This window comes from Monodelphis domestica, chromosome 2 (genome assembly GCF_027887165.1).
Source record: "Monodelphis domestica isolate mMonDom1 chromosome 2, mMonDom1.pri, whole genome shotgun sequence".
In the NCBI taxonomy this organism is placed as follows: Eukaryota; Metazoa; Chordata; class Mammalia; order Didelphimorphia; family Didelphidae; genus Monodelphis; species Monodelphis domestica.
Window position 1 is genome coordinate 503543857 of NC_077228.1, and position 21141 is coordinate 503564997.

At 38.8% G+C, this 21141-nt stretch overlaps 1 protein-coding gene across 2 annotated transcripts in view; it reads left to right on the forward strand.

Annotated features, from left to right (window-relative positions):
* MYO1D (myosin ID) overlaps positions 1-21141 on the forward strand; it is a 381916-nt gene that overhangs the window by 162509 nt on the left and 198266 nt on the right. For both annotated transcript variants that reach the window (XM_056819463.1, XM_001368007.4), the window contains 2 exons: positions 1913-2079; positions 16806-17013. In XM_056819463.1, coding sequence (XP_056675441.1) covers positions 1913-2079; positions 16806-17013 — 375 coding nt within the window. The remainder of the gene's footprint in view (positions 1-1912; positions 2080-16805; positions 17014-21141) is intronic.

Below are 21141 nucleotides of genomic sequence, written 5' to 3' on the forward strand. Positions count from 1 at the left end.
TGTTCAAAGCAAGGCAAATTAAGGTAGTCCCATTCTCTAGTATCAGTATATTTCCTGCAATCTCACATGAATTATGTGTATTACACTGCATTTTTCATACACTGGCTCCACCCTAATGCTGGCCATTATCCGGTTCCCGACTGGATTGTCAATACCCTAATAATCAGTCTCTCTGCCTCACTTGTCTCCACTCCAGGTCCATTCTCCTTCCAACTGTCAAAGTGATCTTCCCAAAGCACAGTCTGACCATGTCACCTTGTACTTACAGTCAGTTAATTCAGTGGCTTCCTGTTGCCTCCAGGATCAAATCTAAATCTCTCTGTTTAGCTTTGAAAGCCATTTATAACCTGGCCCTTCCTTCCTTTCCAATCTTCTTAACCCTACTTTCCCATGCACTCCATGATCCCATGACCCTGGCCTCTTTGCTCTTCTTCACACAAGACATTCCATCTCTGACCTGGTGTATTTTCATTGACTTTTCCCCATGCCTAGAATTCTCTGCCTCCACCTCTCTCTTTCCAGGCTTCCTTCAAGTCCCAGCCAAAACCCCACTATCTATAGGAAGCCTTTCTGAATCTTCCTTAATCCTAGTGCCTTCCCTCTGTTGGCTATTTTCAGTTGATCCTGCCCATATCTTGTTTATACAGCCTTGTTTGCATGTTGTCTCCCCCATTAAACTGGGAGCTCCCACAGAGCTTAGTACAGTTCTTGGCATGTGGCACATTCTTAATAAATGCTTTTTGACTGACTCGAGATGACTTTTAGAAGGATGAGCTAAGGGCAAAATAGGATAAAGATTGGGAGATTTGTTTTTTCCCAAAATATTACTGTGGCTTCTGTTTAACATTTATCATTGTCCACAATATGTAGAATTTTTAGTGTATTAGGCTTGATTAGAATGCTTATTTCTAAATTTTAAAAAAGGAAAACACATAAATTGATAGGAAATTGGTTAAATGGAAAGTGTTTTTATTAAGCACATTATATTTTAATTGTCTTACAGTGCCTCTCCTGAAGAGCATGAAAGAGTTTCTGCTTCTTAATAAGGGATGGCCATCAGTGACTAATAGTGCCCCAGTGATATTTAATAATTACACATAGAATTCCATTTTAAGAAACACTCCTTTAACCTGAACTTTTAAAGCTATTTGTAAAATGCTTTCCTAATCTGTTTCCAGTGAATTCTATTTAATGAAAAGCCTTAGAGGGGGTAAATTTACAAATCCTCATCAGTGCCAGTCATTCGGTGTTAAAAAACCTTTTTTAGACTTTCTAAACCGTATTTGTACACGAAAGTCTCAGAAGAGTGTCAGATAAAGGAAATGTGTGGTAGATGAAAGTATTTTGAGGAAGCAGGTGAGGAGAAACATAAGAGGAGGAAAACATCAAACTCAAGGGCAAGGATCTCACATGGTTTAGGCAGATTGCAAAATGTGTGTAATAGACTATAGGTTACATGGTAGTAGGAAACATAACTGTCTTGTCCTCCATTGGTGACCATGATTCTAATCCCACAGCAGATGGGTGAGAGACAGTAAAGTCATGTATGTGCCAGTAAGTAATGTGGAAAGTCCTTCAAGTTACTTTTTTTTTCCAAACCCTTACCTTCCATCTTAGAATCAATAGTGTGTACTGGTTCCAAGGCAGAAGGCTAGGCAATAGGGGTTAAGTGACTTGCCCAGGGTCACACAGCTGGGAAGTTGTCTGAGACCAGATGTGAACCCAGGACCTCCTGTCTAGGTCTGGTTCTCAAACCCCTGAGCCACCTAGCCATCTTCTCATTTTTAATATCTTCATTAGTTTCTGTTTAGTAAAGAGAACCCAAAATAATCAGAACTAGTTACATGATTGTTGCCTTGACTTGGACTTATTCTCAAGTGTAATTTATTATATGTAAATATTATCTCCTTAGGAACCATATTATGTACGTTGCATTAAACCAAATGACAAAAAGTCCCCTCAGCTGTTTGATGAAGAGAGATGCCGGCATCAAGTGGAATATCTTGGGCTACTGGAAAATGTGAGGGTGCGGCGGGCAGGATTTGCTTACCGTCAGACCTATGAGAAGTTTCTTCACAGGTGAGCAAGGATCTTCAAATTACCTTGAAAACAAGATAATTTTCCTACCATTCATGTTTCAGATGATGAAAACAATGAATAGATCCTAGAACAGAGAAATATGTCCCTCATTTGTTGGCATAAATGAGTTCTGGAAAATAGTGCATCCTTTTTTGAGGAAAAGAGATGAGGTCTTTAAAATTCACTTTATCAAAGGACAGCAGATGGAGAAAGAGATTCCTTCAGAAGCCCAAGAATATTTTAAAATATTTGTCTTAAACTTTAAAATATTTAAAGAGTATTTAAAATATAAAATCTCACCATTAAATGAATATTTAAGCAAAATAAAATATAAAGCTTAGAATAACAAAGGTATGTTGAGTTTTTTAGGATATTTGTCTTTAAACTGTCAGTTTTCCTGGTTAGAATCCTATTTTAACTTTTAAAATTGATTTTGGTTTGACCTCCTTCTTGAGATTTTATAGCAAGAACAATCTACTTGCATTGCCTTGCAAATACAACAAATTATAAGAATAAGATTTATATCCAGCATATCCATTATTTGGATGTTCTAACTGCAACTTGTGAAAAATGAATAGGGGCATTTAGGTAGCACAGTGGGTAGAGTACCAGACCTGGAGTCAGGAGGACCTGGGTGTTCAAATCTGGCCATAGATGCCTCCTAGCCAAATGACCCAGGGCAAGTCATTTAACCTGAACTGCTATCCCCTTCCACCCTTCTGTCTTAGAATCAATATTTGTATCAATTACAAGATAGATGATAAGGGTTTTTAACAAGAAAAGAAAATGAATAGAGGTTAAATGCTACCATGAGTTGAGTGGGAGATGGATCAAAGCATTTCCTGGGCCAAACTGGAGATGGGAAATATGTGTTCAGAAAGACGTCATGCAAGGCTCTACCTCTGAGGCTAGAGTAAGTCAAGAAAAAGTATGTAAGGAAGATGGGAAAAGAGAGAGTCAGTGAATAAAGAGCTAGACCAGTGATAGTGAATTACAAACTATATAAATGTACTCAATCAGCCATTTCTTTGGCTTCCCTTTGCCTTCAAACTTTAGATTTGCTACCATGTTAAGAGGAAAATGAACTGTAGTTCATTTTCTGGTAGAGAAGTGATTTAGGAAATGGAGATTAGTGGGACCCAATCAGCAACCATGAAATTGGAAAGGCCAAAAAAGTACCCCATCTATTCTTATCATTATTTATTTAAATAAGCATTTTGACTCAGTATTTTGCCATGTAACCTATCCACCCAAACCATCTATTTTGAATAGAAATATGCTTCTGGGAAAACCCAGTTTCCTATGGTAGACGGATCCAGTTTCTGCTTTAAATTGCATGTCACCAGAAGGTAACAAAACTGATTCCTCAAGCCACACGTGAAATGGAAATCAGTCACATTACTGATTCATTATGGCCTTCAGTATTTTTCTCTTTGCAATCCCACTCCATCAGAGACATATACTTTAATTGAAAGTGGGAGGGAGGGTGGAATGGAAACGAGGGGTCCATTAGACCAACAGTCACTGATGCCAAAAGAAGTATCTTTCTCTTTGCTCACACGAATATTTTACAGTCATTTCTTGTCTCAAGTTGTGCAGGCTTTTATTAAGGATTATCGGTTTAAGCCCAGGTTTCTACTTGTCACTTTCCTTTATCTTCATGTCTTTTATGGAGAGACACAGATAGGGATTTTTAATGTACCAGTGACCTTGAAAGCTTCTGAGGTTTTTCAGGGAGGAAAAGATGCTGTCAAATGGCAGATTGATTCTGAGTTCAGCTTTATAATTAGCAGTACCATGCAGGATGTGATTTGCTAAGGTGCCAGGGTCATGCTCTTTGCCTTAGGGAAGGAGAGAAGAGTGACTTTGCATTGATTTGTTAGATAAATGGAAAACCTTTAAGAGTAATAGGGTAGCATCAGTGTATCCAATTTTTACAGTATGTCTAAAGATTTTTCCAACTTGCTTGGACCATTGCTACCCTTAATGTTTCTTAAATATTGACTTGTTTCTGTTTTATATACTGCTTCTTACTTAGTTTTTTTAATTTAATTTTCTGGTTGCCCCTGCCCTTTCTTAATGTGCCATTGTTTGTTCATCTCTTCATATGATGAATCTTAACATTTGGTTCCCATGTCTGACTGTGTCATCTATCTGGTCTTCTATCCACGCTGATGGATGGGGGTGAGTGGGGGTGGGGGTTCTGTATAATACTATTGTAGATATATAGGGTTTTTAAATATTTCTTATCCTTGTGAATTAAATTATTTTAGAATAAGATTTTGGTTTTTGTTATATTTTTGCAATAGGATTGCTTTTGCTCAAACTTTTATAAGATATGAACCCTCAGATATTAAATCTAGCATTAACTGTAGCATTTTCAGAAATGGGAACTTTTACTGTAACCAAATTGGAAAGTAATAAACCCACTAGCATACCACTGACTATGAAAACTAAGGGAACAGAATGAATTTTACTTCTATTTTTATGTAGATTTCAGAAAGTCATCTTGACTAGTCTCCGTGTCAGATTCTCTTTTGGTTAAAAGATTAGCCCCTGTAGGATTGCAGGAACATGTGTAATCTGAGTATATGCTTTTGTTTCACTCTACTTGAGCCCCTTGAGGGAAGGGTACAATATAAATTCATGTTGCTGTGATCCAATTTTGCTAATATACTCGTGTATGCCAGACCTTTGCCTCTTTCCAGAAAGGATAGTCTACAGTCAGTGCCTCTCCTTCATGATCCACTAACATTCTCTGTGTACTTGGAATCAGTCTTCCATTTCCCATCATCACTGAAGAAATTGCTCCATTCCAGATTAGTTACGAGCTCTCCTTCTCACCCAGTGCTATTATCACTTCTAGCATCGACTATCACCTATCATTTTATTGATTTTCCCTTTTACAGATAAATTTCTAGGTGGGAAAAAGCTGCCTGTACTCATTACCTCCACTTCCCCTACTCTCATTCACTTCTCAGCTTCTTCCTTATACAATCTGGCTTTTGACCTCATTTCTCAACTAAAGTTATTCTTTATTTATTATTTATAACTATATGACATATAATTATTATTTATAATTTATTATATTATTTATTATTCTACTGTTCTCTAAACATACATTCTTAATCTAGAATCTTAAATGGAATCTTTTTAAAATAATATTTGAATAACTTATTTCAACATAATAATTTCCCATCATCCTGTGTATTTTATTGTATGCATTAAACACCAATCTGGGAAAGGGTCCACAGGCTTCGTGAAACTGCCAAGGGATCCATTAGCTAAAAAGGTCAGGAACCGCTGCTCTATACCCTCTCTCAGTGATTTTATCAACTCCTAGGGGTTCAGTTGTCATCTCTTTGTAGATTACTCTCACATCTCCAAAGCCAGTCCTATACTCTCCTGAGCTACAATCCTGCATCACCAACTGCATCCCTCTCAAATTTTAACATCCCATAGAATCTCAATTTCAGCATGTCCAAAACAGAATTCATTATCTTGCCCTCTCCCCGTAGATAGTATGCTGGACCTGGAACTAGGAAGACCTGCATTCCAATCCAGCACTTATTAGCTATGTAGCCCTTGCAAATCACTTAACCTGTTTGCCTCAATTTTAATCATCTGTAAAATAGAGATAATAATGGCACCTGCTTCCTAGAGTTGTGAGAATCAGTCATCCTTGACTCCTCACTACTCTTATTGCCTTCCCTCCCCCATCCCCATATCCAATCTGTTGTCAAAGTCCATCAATTTTGTTTTTGAAATATCTCCAGGATGTGCCCCCTTTTCTCCTCTGATATTGCTGTCATTCTAATACAAGTCTTCATCACTTCACTCCTGGACTGTTGTAATAGTCTGCTGGGGGTGGTGAGGTTTGGGGTCTGCCTGCCTCAAATCTCTCCCCTTCTCTAACCATTCCTTCATGCAGCTCCCAAAATAACTTTCCCAAAGTGCAGGTCTGATTATGTGAGCCCCAATCCTATTTGAAAAACTCCAATAAGCCCAATCAAGCTCCCTATAGCCTCCAAGATCAAATACAAAGTTCTCTTTTTGCCATTGAAGGCCCTTCAGAATCTAACCCCCTCCTACCTTTCCAGTCTTCTTACATATAACTTCCAATCACAGACTCTTCAATCTGGTAGCACTGGCCTCTTGGCTCTTCCACATTCAAGAAACATTTCCTGGCTCTGGGTATGCTACTTGGCTGTCCCCTATGCCTGAAATACTTCTCTCCTCACTTCGCTGGCTTCCTTTAAGTCCCAACTAAAATCCAGAAAGCCTTTTTCAATCCCTCTAAATTCTAGTCCCTTCCCTCCATTAATTCTTTCCTATGTATTATTCTGGATTTAGCTTGCTTTGTCTATATGTGTTTGCAGATTGTCTTCCCAATTAGATTGGAAGCTTCTTGAGACCATCTGATTTTGCTTTTTGGTTGTGTGTCCCCAACACTTAGCTAATGTTTGGCACATAGTAAGTGCATAATAAATGTTTAATGATTGATTGATTGATTGAAATGAGCTGTAAAGTGCTTTGCAAACCTTAAAAGTACTCTATAAATACCAGATATTATTCTGAATGTTCATGTTAATCCTGAGGGTACCATTATCTTCCAGAGATAACAAACCAGGAATGTGCAGGGTCAGTGAAGCCAAGAGAAAAGAGCTCCCTATCTCGGTGCTTATTAGTGTCAAAGTTATGGGGGAGTCAAGGAGGAGCAGTGAGAGATGGTTTTAACGATTAAACAGTCATTATTGACCTGAAAACAGTTCCACAGAAAGCCAAAGTGCACAGGAGAATGAAAAAGAAATGGAAGAAGAACTTGAGAGGAGAGCAAGTTTCCAGGAAACATGTGTATTTCTTAAAATGGGAAGGCATGTTAACAGTAGACAAGGAAGACACTGAAGACATAATCAGCTTTATAAACTCTTCCTTTTATTTGTGGTTAAGTGGAATTTAGCAATTTATAGTAAATCGGGTTGGTTCTCCTTTTTTTAAAAATTGAGTTATGGCTCCAAGTTGTCTTGAGCCAGGTCTTGAGATGAGAAGTCCTGGTCTCGGATGCTTCCTAGCTATGTGACCCTGGGCAACCCCAATAACCCCAGTAGCCTATGTAGTCCTTCCCGATCTTCTATCTTGGAACCATATAGCTTTATTCCTTTCCTGAAGAAATAAACTTGACTTTTTGTATCATGGACTTCAAAATGGGACGAGTTCAAACTTCGTACTTTTTGTCTCATTATAAAACAAATTTGATAAGTTGTAGTGAAAAATGCAGACATATAATTGTTTTATCCGTAAAATGCATCCAGACCCTTGTTTACTGTTACCCACTCACTAATTCTCAAATATAGCTAATATTTTCAAAGAAATCTGATGTTTATTTTCTTATGTGACTTGAGGCTGCTATTCATTTTTATTCCCATAATTTATTGGGGGGTTTTATTCATCAGGAGAAAAAATTCAAATTTGGTGTATTTTATAGACCATTGAAAAGCTTAGCTTGAACTAGGGAGCCTTAAAAACAATTCTGGCTAATATGTTACCTGCAGCTGCCTTTATTAAAGATGCCAGAAAATAAACGATACAATCGGATGACTCCCAGAAGCACATAAGTAGGGAATTTGCAGAATAACATCTTTTTGGCTGTCAGTTTAAGCAGCTTCTGACGAATTAATTGTTTGATTTTCACAACAACCCTGGCCGGTCAGCAAGGCATTTGTCCTATTTTATAGAAAAGAAACTTGGGCCCTAAACAGAGATCAACTTATGAGTAACAAAGTCAGAACTGGAATCCAGAGCTTCTGATCCATAGTCTTCTGTTCTTTCTTCTTGGCTTTTTTTTATCCTTTCTCATCTGTGAAGTGGTTTGGACTAGATCCCTAAAATTGTCTATCTTTGTGATCCTTTCTATTTTTCCTTTTAAGAGAGAGCTATGGGGCAAAGAGTATAGGGAAGCACCATGTTTGTTTCAAGGCATTCTGTCCTAATACTGTACAATATGCTCTGTTTCAAGAAAATAGGATTTATCTCTTGTATTTGTCTCTTTCTCTCAACTGCCTCATCCATCACCATAGTTCAAGACGTCATTACCTTACACCTGAACTATTATACTTCCTTTCCTTTTTTTTTTAATAAAACCCTTAACTTCTGTCTTAGGATCAATGCTGAATATTAGTTCCAAGAGTCGTAAAAGCTAGGCAATGGGAGTTAAGTGACTTGCACTTGGTTACACGGCTAGGAAGTATATGAGGCCAGAGTTGAACCCAATTCTTCCTGATTCCAAGCCTGGCTCTCTATTCACTAAATCTCTGAACTGCCCTTATAATAACCTATTGGGCTCCTTCCCTGACTGAAGTCTGTCGCCACTCCATTTCATTTTCCATTCAGCTGCCAAACTGATTTTCCAAGAATAGAGGTCCAACCCTGTCTAAAAAATAAATAAATAAACCTACCAATAGGACTCTAGTACTTCCACAACCAAATACAAAGCCCTCTGTGTAACATTTAAATCTTTTCTCAACCTGGACCCTTTGTATCTTTCCAATCAGTGTTCTTACACTTGACTTCCCTCCACAAACTCAACAATCCCACGCCATGGGCCTTCATACTGTTTCTCACCCACAGCACTTCATCATTGGCTCTCATCTCAGCGTGAAATGCCCTCCTTCATCACTTCTGCCTGCTGGCTCCCAGGGCTTCCTTCAAGACTCAGCCACACCATCTCTGGAAGGCTTTTTCTTACCCCACCCCCGCCTTCCTGCTATTATGCCTTCCCTTTCAGATTACTTTCTGTCTACTCTCAATATATCTTGTTCATACCCATTTATTTACCTCTCCACCATTAAACTGTCTATTTATTGAGGGCAGAAGCTTTGTGGGCTTTTTTCTGTGTATCTCCACATTTAGCACAGTCCCTGGCACCTAGTAAGGGCTTAATCAATGCTTATTGGCTAACTATGAAATGTTATCATTTACATTACAAAAGAATATTTTGTTTTCCATCATAATTAATTGCAATACAAAATTTAAAATGACCGTGTTTACGAAAATTCACTTAACAGGCTGGTTTTCTGCAATCAAATTTGTATCATGAAAGTCCGTATGGGGGATGGAGAACTGACCTTGGGAGCCATGGAGGGTTTTGGAGCCCAGCCTCATTCATGTTAATGGTTCTATGACTTTAGGCATTAATTAATTCCCTAGTGCAATCCTCTAAGACTTTATTGCAGAACTGGATTCATTGAGGAATTTCTTCATAGAGTTCTTTGTACTCCCCAATAAAATATTATCTGTAATGTCCTCAACCCACCTGTAACATCCATGCCTGGTCATGAGGATCAAATGAGAATAATGAATATAAACTGCTTCATAAATCTCAAAGTGCCATGTAAATGCCAGCTAGAAATGGAGCTAATATCTTGCAATCTATTCCTATAGCCCCGCATTGGTGAAGATGTGGTACGCGTACAGAGCTGGCACTCAGGTTGCTGCTCCGTTCCCCCTCTTCCCAGCACCCAAGGACATTTTGCATGCCCCACTCCTCTGTCCAGCCTCCCAAAGCAAACACTCTCTCTCTCAGCTCTCTCCCTTAATGCAAGGGCTCACAGATAGCTTGAATTTGCTCTCTGGGCACTTGAACTCCAAAGTTCTCCAAAGCTGCTATAGTCAAATGGAGAACAGTTGAAGTAGGATAAGACATATACAGGGGAAAGTATGAAATGAGATAGTCTATAAACATTTGTTAAATTCCTACCATAAGGGGCAGCTGAGTGGCTCAGTGGATTGAGAACCAGGCCCAAAGACATGAGGTCCTGGGTTCAAATCTGACCTCAGATACTTCCTAGCTGTGTGACCCTGAGCAAGTCATTTAACCCCTAGTTATAGGCTAGTTGCCTAGCCCTTACTGCTCTTCTGCCTTGAAACCAATACACAGTATTGATTCTAAGAAAGAAGGTAAGGGTTTAAAAAATTTTTTTTATTTAAAATCCTACTATGTGCCTAGCACTGTGCTAAATGCTAGAGAAAAAAAATGAAGCAAAAGATAGTCCCCAACCTCCAGGTATTTATGGTCTGGCAAAGGAGACCACATACAAGCAATTAGTAATAACAAGCTGCATACAGGATAAATACTTTCACCTCTCCCCTGTGACTCCAAGAAGCTATAGCACATACAGTGGCCACACTCTGATAGAACCATTAGGCAGATGGGCTAAACCATACTGAGGGTAACTGGCTGGTCTCAAACCCCAAGCATGTGAAGACTTCCCCTAGCAGAAAGGGCAGAGTAGAACAGTTTGTTCCAACAGAGTGCTTAGCACTTGGCAAGCAGTCTGAGATGCAACCTTGAGCCAGTCATTCTGACTTTAGTCTTACCTCTGGACTTCAATGACTCTGCAAGAGAAAGATAACTTTGGGCAACCCGCCTCACTTAAATCCAATTTATTCCCAAGTTTAAGACATCAGTCCCATGATGCCTTTGGTCTTCTTCAAAAACAAAAGACAAATAGCAACAAGAGAAGTAGGGAATAATCAACAGAGCGAAGGCACTGGAATTAAGAGGGGTTGGAAAAGATATCCTGAAGATGATGAGTTTTTCTGGAACTTAAAGGAGGCCAGGGAAGTCAGGAAGCTGAGATGAATAGGGAAAGCATTCCAGGTATGTCAGGGACAAACCTTAAGCCTTGAAAGTGCCTCGAGTCAAGAGATGGATTGTTCTTGTTCTTGGAACGGCCAAGAGGCTGGTGTCACTCACCAGTATGTGGTGGGGAAAGGGATAAGGGTGTAAAGTGTAAGAAGACTGGAAGGGGGAGGGAAGAGCAGGGAAGACTTATAATAGAGAAAATAAAGACTCAAGAACTGATGATTACTGAAGAATGAAATTCAAAGGCACAAAGAACTAATTCAGATCTGGAAAGAAGGAATAATTGCATAAAGAAAATGATGTGAATGCCCAGGGATCTCGGTGACCAACTTAGATATTAAAAAGACATGTGGAAGATGGAGAGAGAAGCAGATAATGGAGGATAAGTGCAAAAGCTTAGTATGGTTCTCTAAGGACAGTGTTAAGAGAGAGTGGCTAGAGCTCAGAATGACTTGAGGCTCTTGGAGCAAGTGAAGGAAAACAAAAAACTCTAGTGGAATGAAAAGGATAAAAGAATGGCTAGAACTGCTGCCCCAGGCCCTTGGGACCATCCTAATGGACAATGGAGAAAAGTTGTTGCTCCTTTATAACTTTAAATAGCAGAGGATTTTTTGCTCAGTCCAGGAGGAGGATGTTTGAATTGGATTGGGGGAACTAAAAGGACAAAGAGGAAGTTGAAACCTAATATAAGAAGGGTGTTAGAGGGCAGACAGCTGGGTGGCACAGTGGAAAGAATGCCAGGCCTGGAGTTAGAAAGACTCAGTTCAAATCTAGCCTCTGACATGTACTAGTTGTGTGATCCTGAGAAAGTCACTTAACTCTGTCAGCTTCAGTTTCCTCATCTGTAAAATGGGCTGGAGAAGGAAATTGAAAACCACTCCAATGTCTTTGTCAAGAAAACCCCAAATCTAACATGATTGAAACAACAGAATAATAACAACCCAACTGGTGAGAGAATGCTTAGTTATCCTTGATGAGTTCAGTACCTGCAGAGTACTGAAAGTACTGCTAGCTATCACTGTAGAATCACTATTTGTGAACAGAGTTCATGGAGGGCAGTTGAGGACAGTGCAAGACAAGAGAAAGACAAATATTCCCAGTTTTCAAAAAATAGAAAAGACCAAAGTTGGCAAACCACAGTCCAAGAAGCTTGACTTCTATTCTTGGAAAAATTTTAGAACCCATTATTAACAGGATCTCTTGAATAATGGATGTAGACACCTAGAGAAGAAAGTGGAGGAGTTTTGGCAGGATGGGCAGAGTGAGAGCTCTTCCCCCCTCCTTCTTCAGATACAGGTTGGACCAGATGGCATTGGGATTCTATACCTGCCAGCATAGAGCTAGGCAACAGTCAATATGAGAAATACCTAGAAGTTTTAGCTCAGTACGATTCCACAGTATGACATGGCAAACAAAAAAGTTCAAGGGAATTCTTTTTAGGGAAGAAGGGAGCCAACTAACCTGTGATTTCATCACTGTGGGGGCTGCGAGCTGTCAGGATACATTCATCAGTTTAATTTCAGAAATATTAAATATATACAGAGCAGAACGTTCCATTCAGTATTGTCAATAAGAACAAAGATGAACATCGTCACTGTCCGTCTTTTCAAGAAACTCCATCTGGAGGAAGGTTTGGGTAGGATAAGACATGTACACAGGTATGATATAAGGCAACTAAGTGGTGCAGTGGATAGGGCAGTGAGCCCAGAGATAGGAAGATTTGGGTTCAAATATGGCCTCAGACTCTCACTAGCTATGTGACCCAGACCAACACATTTAACCTCTGTTTGCCTCAGTTTCTTCATTTGTAATATAGGTATAATAATAGTACTTACCTTTCTGGGGTTGCTGTGAAGATTTTTTCTTACTTTCCATCATAGTAACAACTCTTAAGATAGAAAAGCAAGGGTTAGGCAAATGGAGTTAAATGACAGGGAGGAAATGTCTGAAGCTAGATTTGAGCCTGACCTCCTGACTCAAGGCCTGATGCTAAGTAGCTCCAAGGTTGTTGTGAAGATTAAATGAGATAATTGTAAAGTGCATAGCACAATGCCTGACACAAGGTAAGTGCTACGTTAGCTATTGTTGTTGTTATTATTATTAAGGTAGGACTTACAATGGGGAAAATAAAGATCCAGACAAGCAAGAAATTTTTAAAGAGGGAGGATTTAATTCAGTGCAAGGGAAGGGAGGAAATAAGGGATAACCAGAGAAGACCTTGTAGAAAAGGTAATATCTGAGCTGGATCACTAAAAAAAAAAAAGGACTTTGGGAATAGCAAAGTAGCTCAGTAGATTGTGAGGGAGATGGGAAGTCCTGGATTCAATTCTGATCTCAGGTACTTCCTAGCTGTGTGACCCTGGGCAAGCAAGTCCCTTAATTTGTATTGCCTAACCTTACTGCTCTTCTACCTTGGAGCCAGTATTGATTCTAAGACAGAAGATGAGGGAAAATAAAAGAAGAGGAGAGGAGAGGAGAAAAGAGGAGAGGAGAGAAGAGAAGAGAATACAAAAGGGACTTCAACAACCAGAGATATAGAAGGAAGAAATTCAGATCTTGGGAAGGATGGGTTGTGTCAATTTGAGGAGGTAGAAGAGAGAAAAATGAAATTAGGAAACCACAAGTACTTAAGTTTGTCTAGAATTAGAAGCAGTGGAAAGGAGTAGTGTTGGATGGGAGTTGGGAGAAGACTTGAATGTCAAAGACAAATTACAGAGGATTATTAGTATCAGGGTAAAGAGTTTGTAGTATACACTATCAACAATAGGCGACTAAAAAAAATCTGGAGTGTGAGTGGCATGGTGAGAGCTCTTCATTAAAGAAATTAATTTCGCAGCTATGTGAAGGATGGATTCAAGAGGGTAGAGACTGGTTGCAGGTATACTGATTAAGAAGCCCTTGGGATCATCCAGTTGAAAGATAATGAGGGCTTGAACTAAGGAAGCAATGAAAGGGAGAGATATTATACAGATAGGACATAACTATTTAGTTGTTTTTTTTTTTATTTAAGTATTTTTCATGATTACATGATTTGTGTTCTTTACCTCCATTTTCTCCCACCCCTCTCAGAGTTGACAAGCAATTCCATTGGATTATACATGTATTATCAACAAATACTTATTTCCATATTATTCATTTTTGTAATAAAGTAATCTTTTAAAAATCAAAACCCCACATCCAATACTCATATATGCAAGTGATAAATCAAATGTTTTCCTTCTGCGTTTCTATCCCAACAGTTCTTTCTCTTGATGTGGCTAGCATGCTTTCTCATACATCCCTTGGGATTGTCCTGACATTGCTACTAGTAGCAAAGTTGATTACATATAATCGTCCCATAATGTTTCAGTTACTGTGTACAGTGTTCTCCTGGTTCTGCTCGTTTTGCTTCATATCAGTTCACGGAGGTCTTCCCGGCTCATATGGAAATCAAGCAGTTCATCATTCCTTATAGCACAACAGAATTCCATCACCATCATATACCACAATTTGTTCAGCCATTCCCCAACTTGGCAACTATTTAGATGGGGGGGGAGGGAGTCAAGCAGAGCTGGGGGGAGGTGGAAATGAGAAGATTAGGTAATGTCAAATTCTTGACAGGCAAAGTTGACAGAAGGAGCATATTTTGGGAAGAGAAAGATGATATGATCAAATTTTGACATGTTGAGTTTGAGGTACCTATGTGAGATCAATATGGAAATGTTTAACAACTATTGGATATAGACTGAAATTTAGAAGAGAAAGGAGAGAGAATATCTATTCCTATTAGTAATACATTCATATTAATATTGGGGATTGTACAGAGATGGTTATTGTAATCATGGGAATAGATATGATTGCTAAAATCAAAGACTATAGAAAAGACGTGTAGGAGGCCATGAACTGAGAAAGCCTTGGAGCACAGTTGTTCTTGATGGGTGGGTGGAATAAGGTGGATCATTCAAGCAGATGGAGAAAGTATTCAGAAAGAAAAAGAAAAGTCCAAGAGAACAGCACCACAGAAATCAGGAAAGAATGAGTAGCATTATCAAGTTTTAGACCAGTGGTATGGTCGCACAGCAGATAGAGCATGTTACTTGGAATCAGGAATTTATCTTCAGGAGTTCAAATCTGGCCTCAGACACTTACTAGGTGTGTGACCCTGGACAAATCACTTAACTCTGTTTGTCCCAGTTTCCTCATCTGTAAAGTGAGTTGAAGAAGGAAATGGCAAGCCATTCCAGTACCTTTGTCAAGAAAACTCCCCAAAATGCTTATGGCTATGCAAGACTTGATAATTCCATTACTCTGCTCTGTCCAGACCATATTTGCAATGTAATATTTACTTCTGAGTGCCATGTCTTAGAAGGGTTGTTGACTAAGTGGAGCAAAGTGACCAAAATCCTGAAGGGTTTAGAAAATATACCATAGGTACTTGGGTTGAAGGAATAAAATACACTTAATCTACTAAAGAAAGAATTTAAGGGAAACATGACAGTTATATACTTGAAGACTTATTATAAGATAATAGGAGTAGTCTAATACTGCTTGGACTCAGAAAGTAAAACTAGGAGTAATAGATGGAAATAGTGAAATTTTTACACAATATAAGGGAGAAAAGTTAGAATTATCCATAAATGGAATTGGCTGCCTCAGTAGGTAGTAAGTTCTTTATTTGTGGAAGACTTGGTGTGAAGACGAGAAGCATTTATGCTTCAGACAGGAATTGGACTGGTTGACTTTTGAAATATCTCCCAATTTGTCAAATTTTATGACTCAATAAACCTTTGTTGCTAGAGAATTCAGAGCTAAAGCAGACATTGGGCATCATCTGATACAGTTTGTCATTTTACAAAGAAGTTACCTTGCTGAAATCACAGAAGTAGAAAAGGAGCATTAGAACCCAGGTTCCCTTGTCTCTGAGTCCAGCCTTCTTATCATTACCTCATTCTGCCTTTTCTTTCTCTCTTTAGGTTCTTAGATAGTAGAGCTATCTCCCTATTTAATTCCATCTAAACCGCTTTATATAAATATATCCAAAGTAGTATTCCTTTTTTGCCATATCTTCCCAGCACATATGCCTTGGGCTCCTTTAGACTTCTCAAGTTCATATAAATCCCTGTGCCGTTTGGTTTGCATTCAAGCAATCACTGGAATGAACTACATTAAGCAGTTTCATAGCTTTTTGGAAGACGCTTTTGGTAGTCTTCTGAGGACACAAAGATGTTATTTTCCTACAAAACTTCCTCTACAGGCTAATTATTCAATTAGTGAGCTATAGAAGGCTAGAGAGCCTTCCTCTGATAAATGTTAAGCTTAATAAATTCCTGTTGCCTCTAAAAATAAAATACAGACCCCTTTCTTTGGCTTGTAAAGCCTCTTACAACTAAAAACCTGTCTTTTCAGCCTCGTCCTACACTAAGCCTCCTGCCTTTCTACAGACTAGCCAAATTGACCTGTTCTCTGCTGCTCACACATGGAACTTCATCTCACATCACCCTGCCTTTTGCCTGACCATCCCCCATTCTTGGAATGATTTCCTTATTCTGAAAGAGACAGAGTCGGAATATTGTCCCAGAAACCTTGTTGGAAACCTTTTCTATCTTTTTCAAGTCCACTTATCTTACTACCCAATTCTCCTCAACTAGAAATTATAAGGTATCGTATCATCAAGAACAGTGAAATACCCCCCACCACGTCCTGGTAGGGAATAGAAAGTGACTTTTCAGTGCCAAGTAGATGATTAGAGTAGCCAATCATAGTGGCTTTTCTCTTCATCAAATTGAACTTTGAAAAAAGTTTGAAAACCATTGCTTGAAACAGGCTCTCCCTGCCTGCCCAGTTTTCTTTCCAACTAACTAGGTTTTTACTGTTGTCTACTTATACTTGCTCATGTTACTTTCTTCACTTCAGTGGCACAACCTTTCAACTTTTTTTAAAAGATCATTTCTTAAGAAAGCTTTGAGACTTCTTCTCCCTAACTCGTTTCGGATGAGGAATCCTAATGGCATTTTTCACTCTTCCAGATGCATCAACAGGGCAAAAATAAGTTGCACAGCATCAAGAGATTCTTCGGTAACATAAATGCTTGTTGTTTACCCAGGTACAAGATGATCTCTGAATTTACCTGGCCCAATCATGACCTCCCTTCAGACAAGCAAGCTGTGAAAAAACTCATTGAGGGCTGTGGTTTCCAGGATGATGTGGCTTATGGAAAGACCAAAATTTTTATCCGCACTCCCAGGACACTTTTTACCTTGGAAGAACTCCATTCCCAGATGCTTGTAAGGATCGTCCTCTTTCTACAAAAGGTAATTTTGCATTCCACTTTTAAGCAGAATGCCTGTTTTAATCTCCATTACCATGTTTTGTGGCTCTCTTCCTAAATTATTGATTGTTTGGATGAAATCTGAAATACCACAAAGTACCTGCCTTGCTTAGACTGTTTTTCTCTTCTGCAAAATGAAAGAGCTGTACTAAATGATCTCCATAGTCTCTTCTGGTCTGAAATTCTCTGATCCTCTGGTCTCCTATTGTCAAATAGTAACCACTGTCTGTTAGATGCTAGGGTTACATAGACAAACCAATGGGAAGAGACACTAAGAGGGTGGAGGAAGGACTCAGGAAAGACTTTACTTAAAAGTTGGCATTTCAGCTGAGTTTTGAAGTAAATGGAGGGGGTGCCTTCTGAAGGAATATTAAGCAATTTGCAAATCATAAAGCAAAATTAATTTCCTTTTAATTTCCTCAAATGCTATCTTCTGAATGAGCTCCTTCCTGATCCCTGTAATTGCCAACACTTCCTCCCAAAGTCAGCTTGTAACCATTTTGCATACACTTCTATATAATAATAACAATAGTATATATTATATACAATAACATATTACTATAATATAAAATGTTATATAATGACATATAGCATTTACTGTGTGGCAGGAACTGTGCTGAGTGTATTAAAATTTTAGATCAATTATTTCATTCTATCCTCACAACAGCTCTCAGAGTTAAGTGCTTTTAATATCCCATTTTACATTTGAGGAAACTGAGGCAAACAGTGACTTGCTCAGAGTATACAACAAGTAAGTGACTAACTATATTTGAACTCAAGTCTTTCTCACTCTGTCTAGCTCAAAGATAATGTCCTCAAAGGCAGGCAGTATTTTCACATTTATCTTTCTGCCCCCAGCCCAGTGCCTGGCATATTTGTTGTTCATTTCTTCAATCATGTCTGACTCTACATGACCCCAGGGACTTTGTAGGGTTTTCTTGGTAAAGATACTGGTTTGCCATTTCCTTTTTCAATGTGTCCACATTTTACAGATAAGGAACTGAGGCAAATAAAGGTTAAGCCCAGGGTCACCCAGCTAGTAAGTGTTGGAGGCCAGATTAAACTCAGATCTTCCAAGTATCTATCCATAGAACCACCTGTACTATATGAATGTATACTAATGAATGTTTGGTGATTTATTTTTGTGTTTGTAACTCTATCAATAGAGCCTGCCTCATTGGTTGCTTAATAAAATAACCACTTCCTTGAGAACTTTCCATTTAATTATTCAATTGAACTGTGTTAAATTAAACTAAATTTTTCTTTTTGCTATTTATTTGTGATTCATCCCCTGAATTTTTTTCTTTCCTAATGGGAGGCAATGCTAGTCAGTTATTTAGAATATTTATAATAACTCTCGACCCTGAAAGACTTAGGTAGCCATTAAAAAATTTTCTCCCATAATTCTCTTCCCTACAGGTAGAGTAAATGGAAGGGACTCTCCTTGGCTCTCCTTTTTGCTACAAAATGGATCTTTTTTTTTAAACCCCTACCTTCCATCTTAGAACCAATACTAAGTATTGGTATGAAGGCAGAAGAGCAATATGGACTAGGCAATAGGGATTGAGTGACATGCCTAGCATCGCATAGCTAGAAAGTGTTTGAGGCCAGATTTGAACTCAGGATCTCCTGTCTCTAGGCTTGATTTTCTTATTCCACTGAGCCATCTAGCTCTCCCTACAAAATTAATCTTTATGTTGTCCCAGGAAAGGGTTCTTTTTCCTGTTTTTTATTTTGTTTTTTTTTCTTGAAGACTGTCTTAATTAAATAAACAGGGCTCAAAAGTTTCTGATGGACTGCAAGCTGCATTTTTTAATCAGGATTCCATCTGAAAATGGGATAAAGGGCCAGCTTTGGCATCAGGAAGACCAGAGTTCAAATTTTGACTCTGGTGTGTTCAAGCCATATAATCATGGGCAGATGACTTGATAGATCCATGCCCCAGGCAGTCATGTAAGACCATAGAGTCTAAAGATCTACTGCCTCTGTCATTATAAGGAGTCTTCATACCAAATGAGTCATAGGCCTAGACTCTAATACTTCAGAAAAGCAAAGGTAGTAGCAAAAGGTATGTGGAAAGAAAGGGGAAAGAAAAGAAGGAAGGAAGGACAGACAGAAGGGAGGGAGGAAAGGATAAATGGAAGGAAGGAAATAAGGAAGGGGAGGAGAGAGGAAAGGAGGCCAATCCAGGGTAGAAAAACTGTAGGTTTTTTGCCCAAATTTTCATAATGTCTAGTCTATGGGTCTTGTCCCAGGAAGATGCCTGGGCTTCTGTCTTGAGTAGTTGTTATATGTGTGAAGAACCTGTTGCTTAACTTCCTTTTCATAGTTATTTGGATATAATATGGGATAATGAAAGTGGCACTGGGATCTAACCCCACCCTCCTCCCCTGCTCATCTTTGAAAATCTAAGTTGGATCATAGGTGTATTTAAAAAAAAAAATGATAATGGGAGACCCTGGCATTCTTTCTTTTCATCAGTTTAAAAACCAAAAATATATATATATATATATCGGAAAGTAGTTTTGCAGCATCAATTAGCCAGTGGCAACTTGTTAGATGTAAGGGGTACAGAGTCAAGGGAGTAGCAGCTGCATGCTCTGCTAAGCATCTGTAACTGTTCTCATTTTGCTCTAATTGGGGTAATTTAGCTTTTCTTCCTGGTTCATACAATTGACTTTTTCTTAGAGGCTTACTGCAAAGCTAAGGCTAATTTGGGATCCATTTGCATTACAGAGTTACTGGCTTTATTATTGGTATGTAGGACATTTCATGGTTCTTCCTGCAGTGTCAGGATTCTGTATCTAAATCAGAACCTCCAAAGTAATAATAAGACACATTATTACCAAATACAAGAGATAACTGTTTCTGATTTGCCTTGATCAAATTAACCTACTGAAAATGCCTTTTGTTTTTTATGGTGTCACATTTGCTCTTTTAAGAGTCAGGTAATTTGACCAAATTTCTCTCACTTGTAGATTGTGCTTGTTTAGAGCTTTGCCTGATTATTTGCCACTCTTTGCCATTGGGGGGGGGGGGGGGGCATGGGGGAGAGGATTGTCTTCAACTAGATTTCAAAAAAAATTATTCAGTTGTGCTGGACAAATCTTTGTGTCATCAGTTTAGAAGAGATGAATCAACACTATCACCATGATTACAAAGTTCATTACCCTCTAACTTTCAGAGTCCACATTGATTCATTCCCGTTCACTAGCTCTCTTTGTTCTCTTGGGTTTGTTCTGAAGTGTGACTATGAGAAATACAGGAAATGGTATACAGGCTGCTCTGAAAGAACTGTTTGCTCATGAAGATTACTACTCAAGACAAGAGGGGTCGAGAGATCAATAAGCTGCCCTTGTCAGTTTGGTAGCAAAAGGAGCAGGTGCTCTGGTTATATTTATACAGTATATAATTAATTGCCCTGTGAAACAAGTATGTCTAGCAAGTCCTTGATTTTTATTTTGTCTTCACTTTTTTGTGTTCATTTTTTTCTAACCCTACTTTTTTCTCTCCTTCCATCCTTTTCCCTCCCCTTTAACCCACCTCTTTCCTCTCCTTCCCTCTGCTCTCTTTCCATTTCCCTCCCCTTACTTTCCATTACTTTCCTTACTTTCCAGGTCATTTCCCCTCCTAGCTCTGCCTCTGATTCTAAACTTTGTCACAGTGTCCCTATACTTTACCTCTACACTCACTTTACAGCTCCCTTTTCATGTGGTATCCTCCCCATTAGGATGTAAGCTCCTTGAAGGCAGGAATTGTTGCCCCCAGAGCTTAGCACAGTACCTTGCACAAAGTAAATGCTTGATAAATGCTAGTTGCTGGCCAGTCCATTGCAGAAGTGCACCCTTTGCCCGTAGCTTACCCTAGGTGTAGGAAAGTTTATGGAAGATATTGTGCCCATAGTTGTTAAGCTTGCTGCAATATTGAAGATCCCAACTTTCCACCGTTTCCAGATTTCAGAGCAAACAATATTTGTGACTAATTCGTCCAACTTTTAAAAAACTTATAACTTGTACCAACTCTGTACCTTCTTCCCACCTACTATGTTGGGAGCTCCCTGGGACTATTGACTAAGACCTGACAACTAAGCTTCTAGTTCAGTATGAAGCTT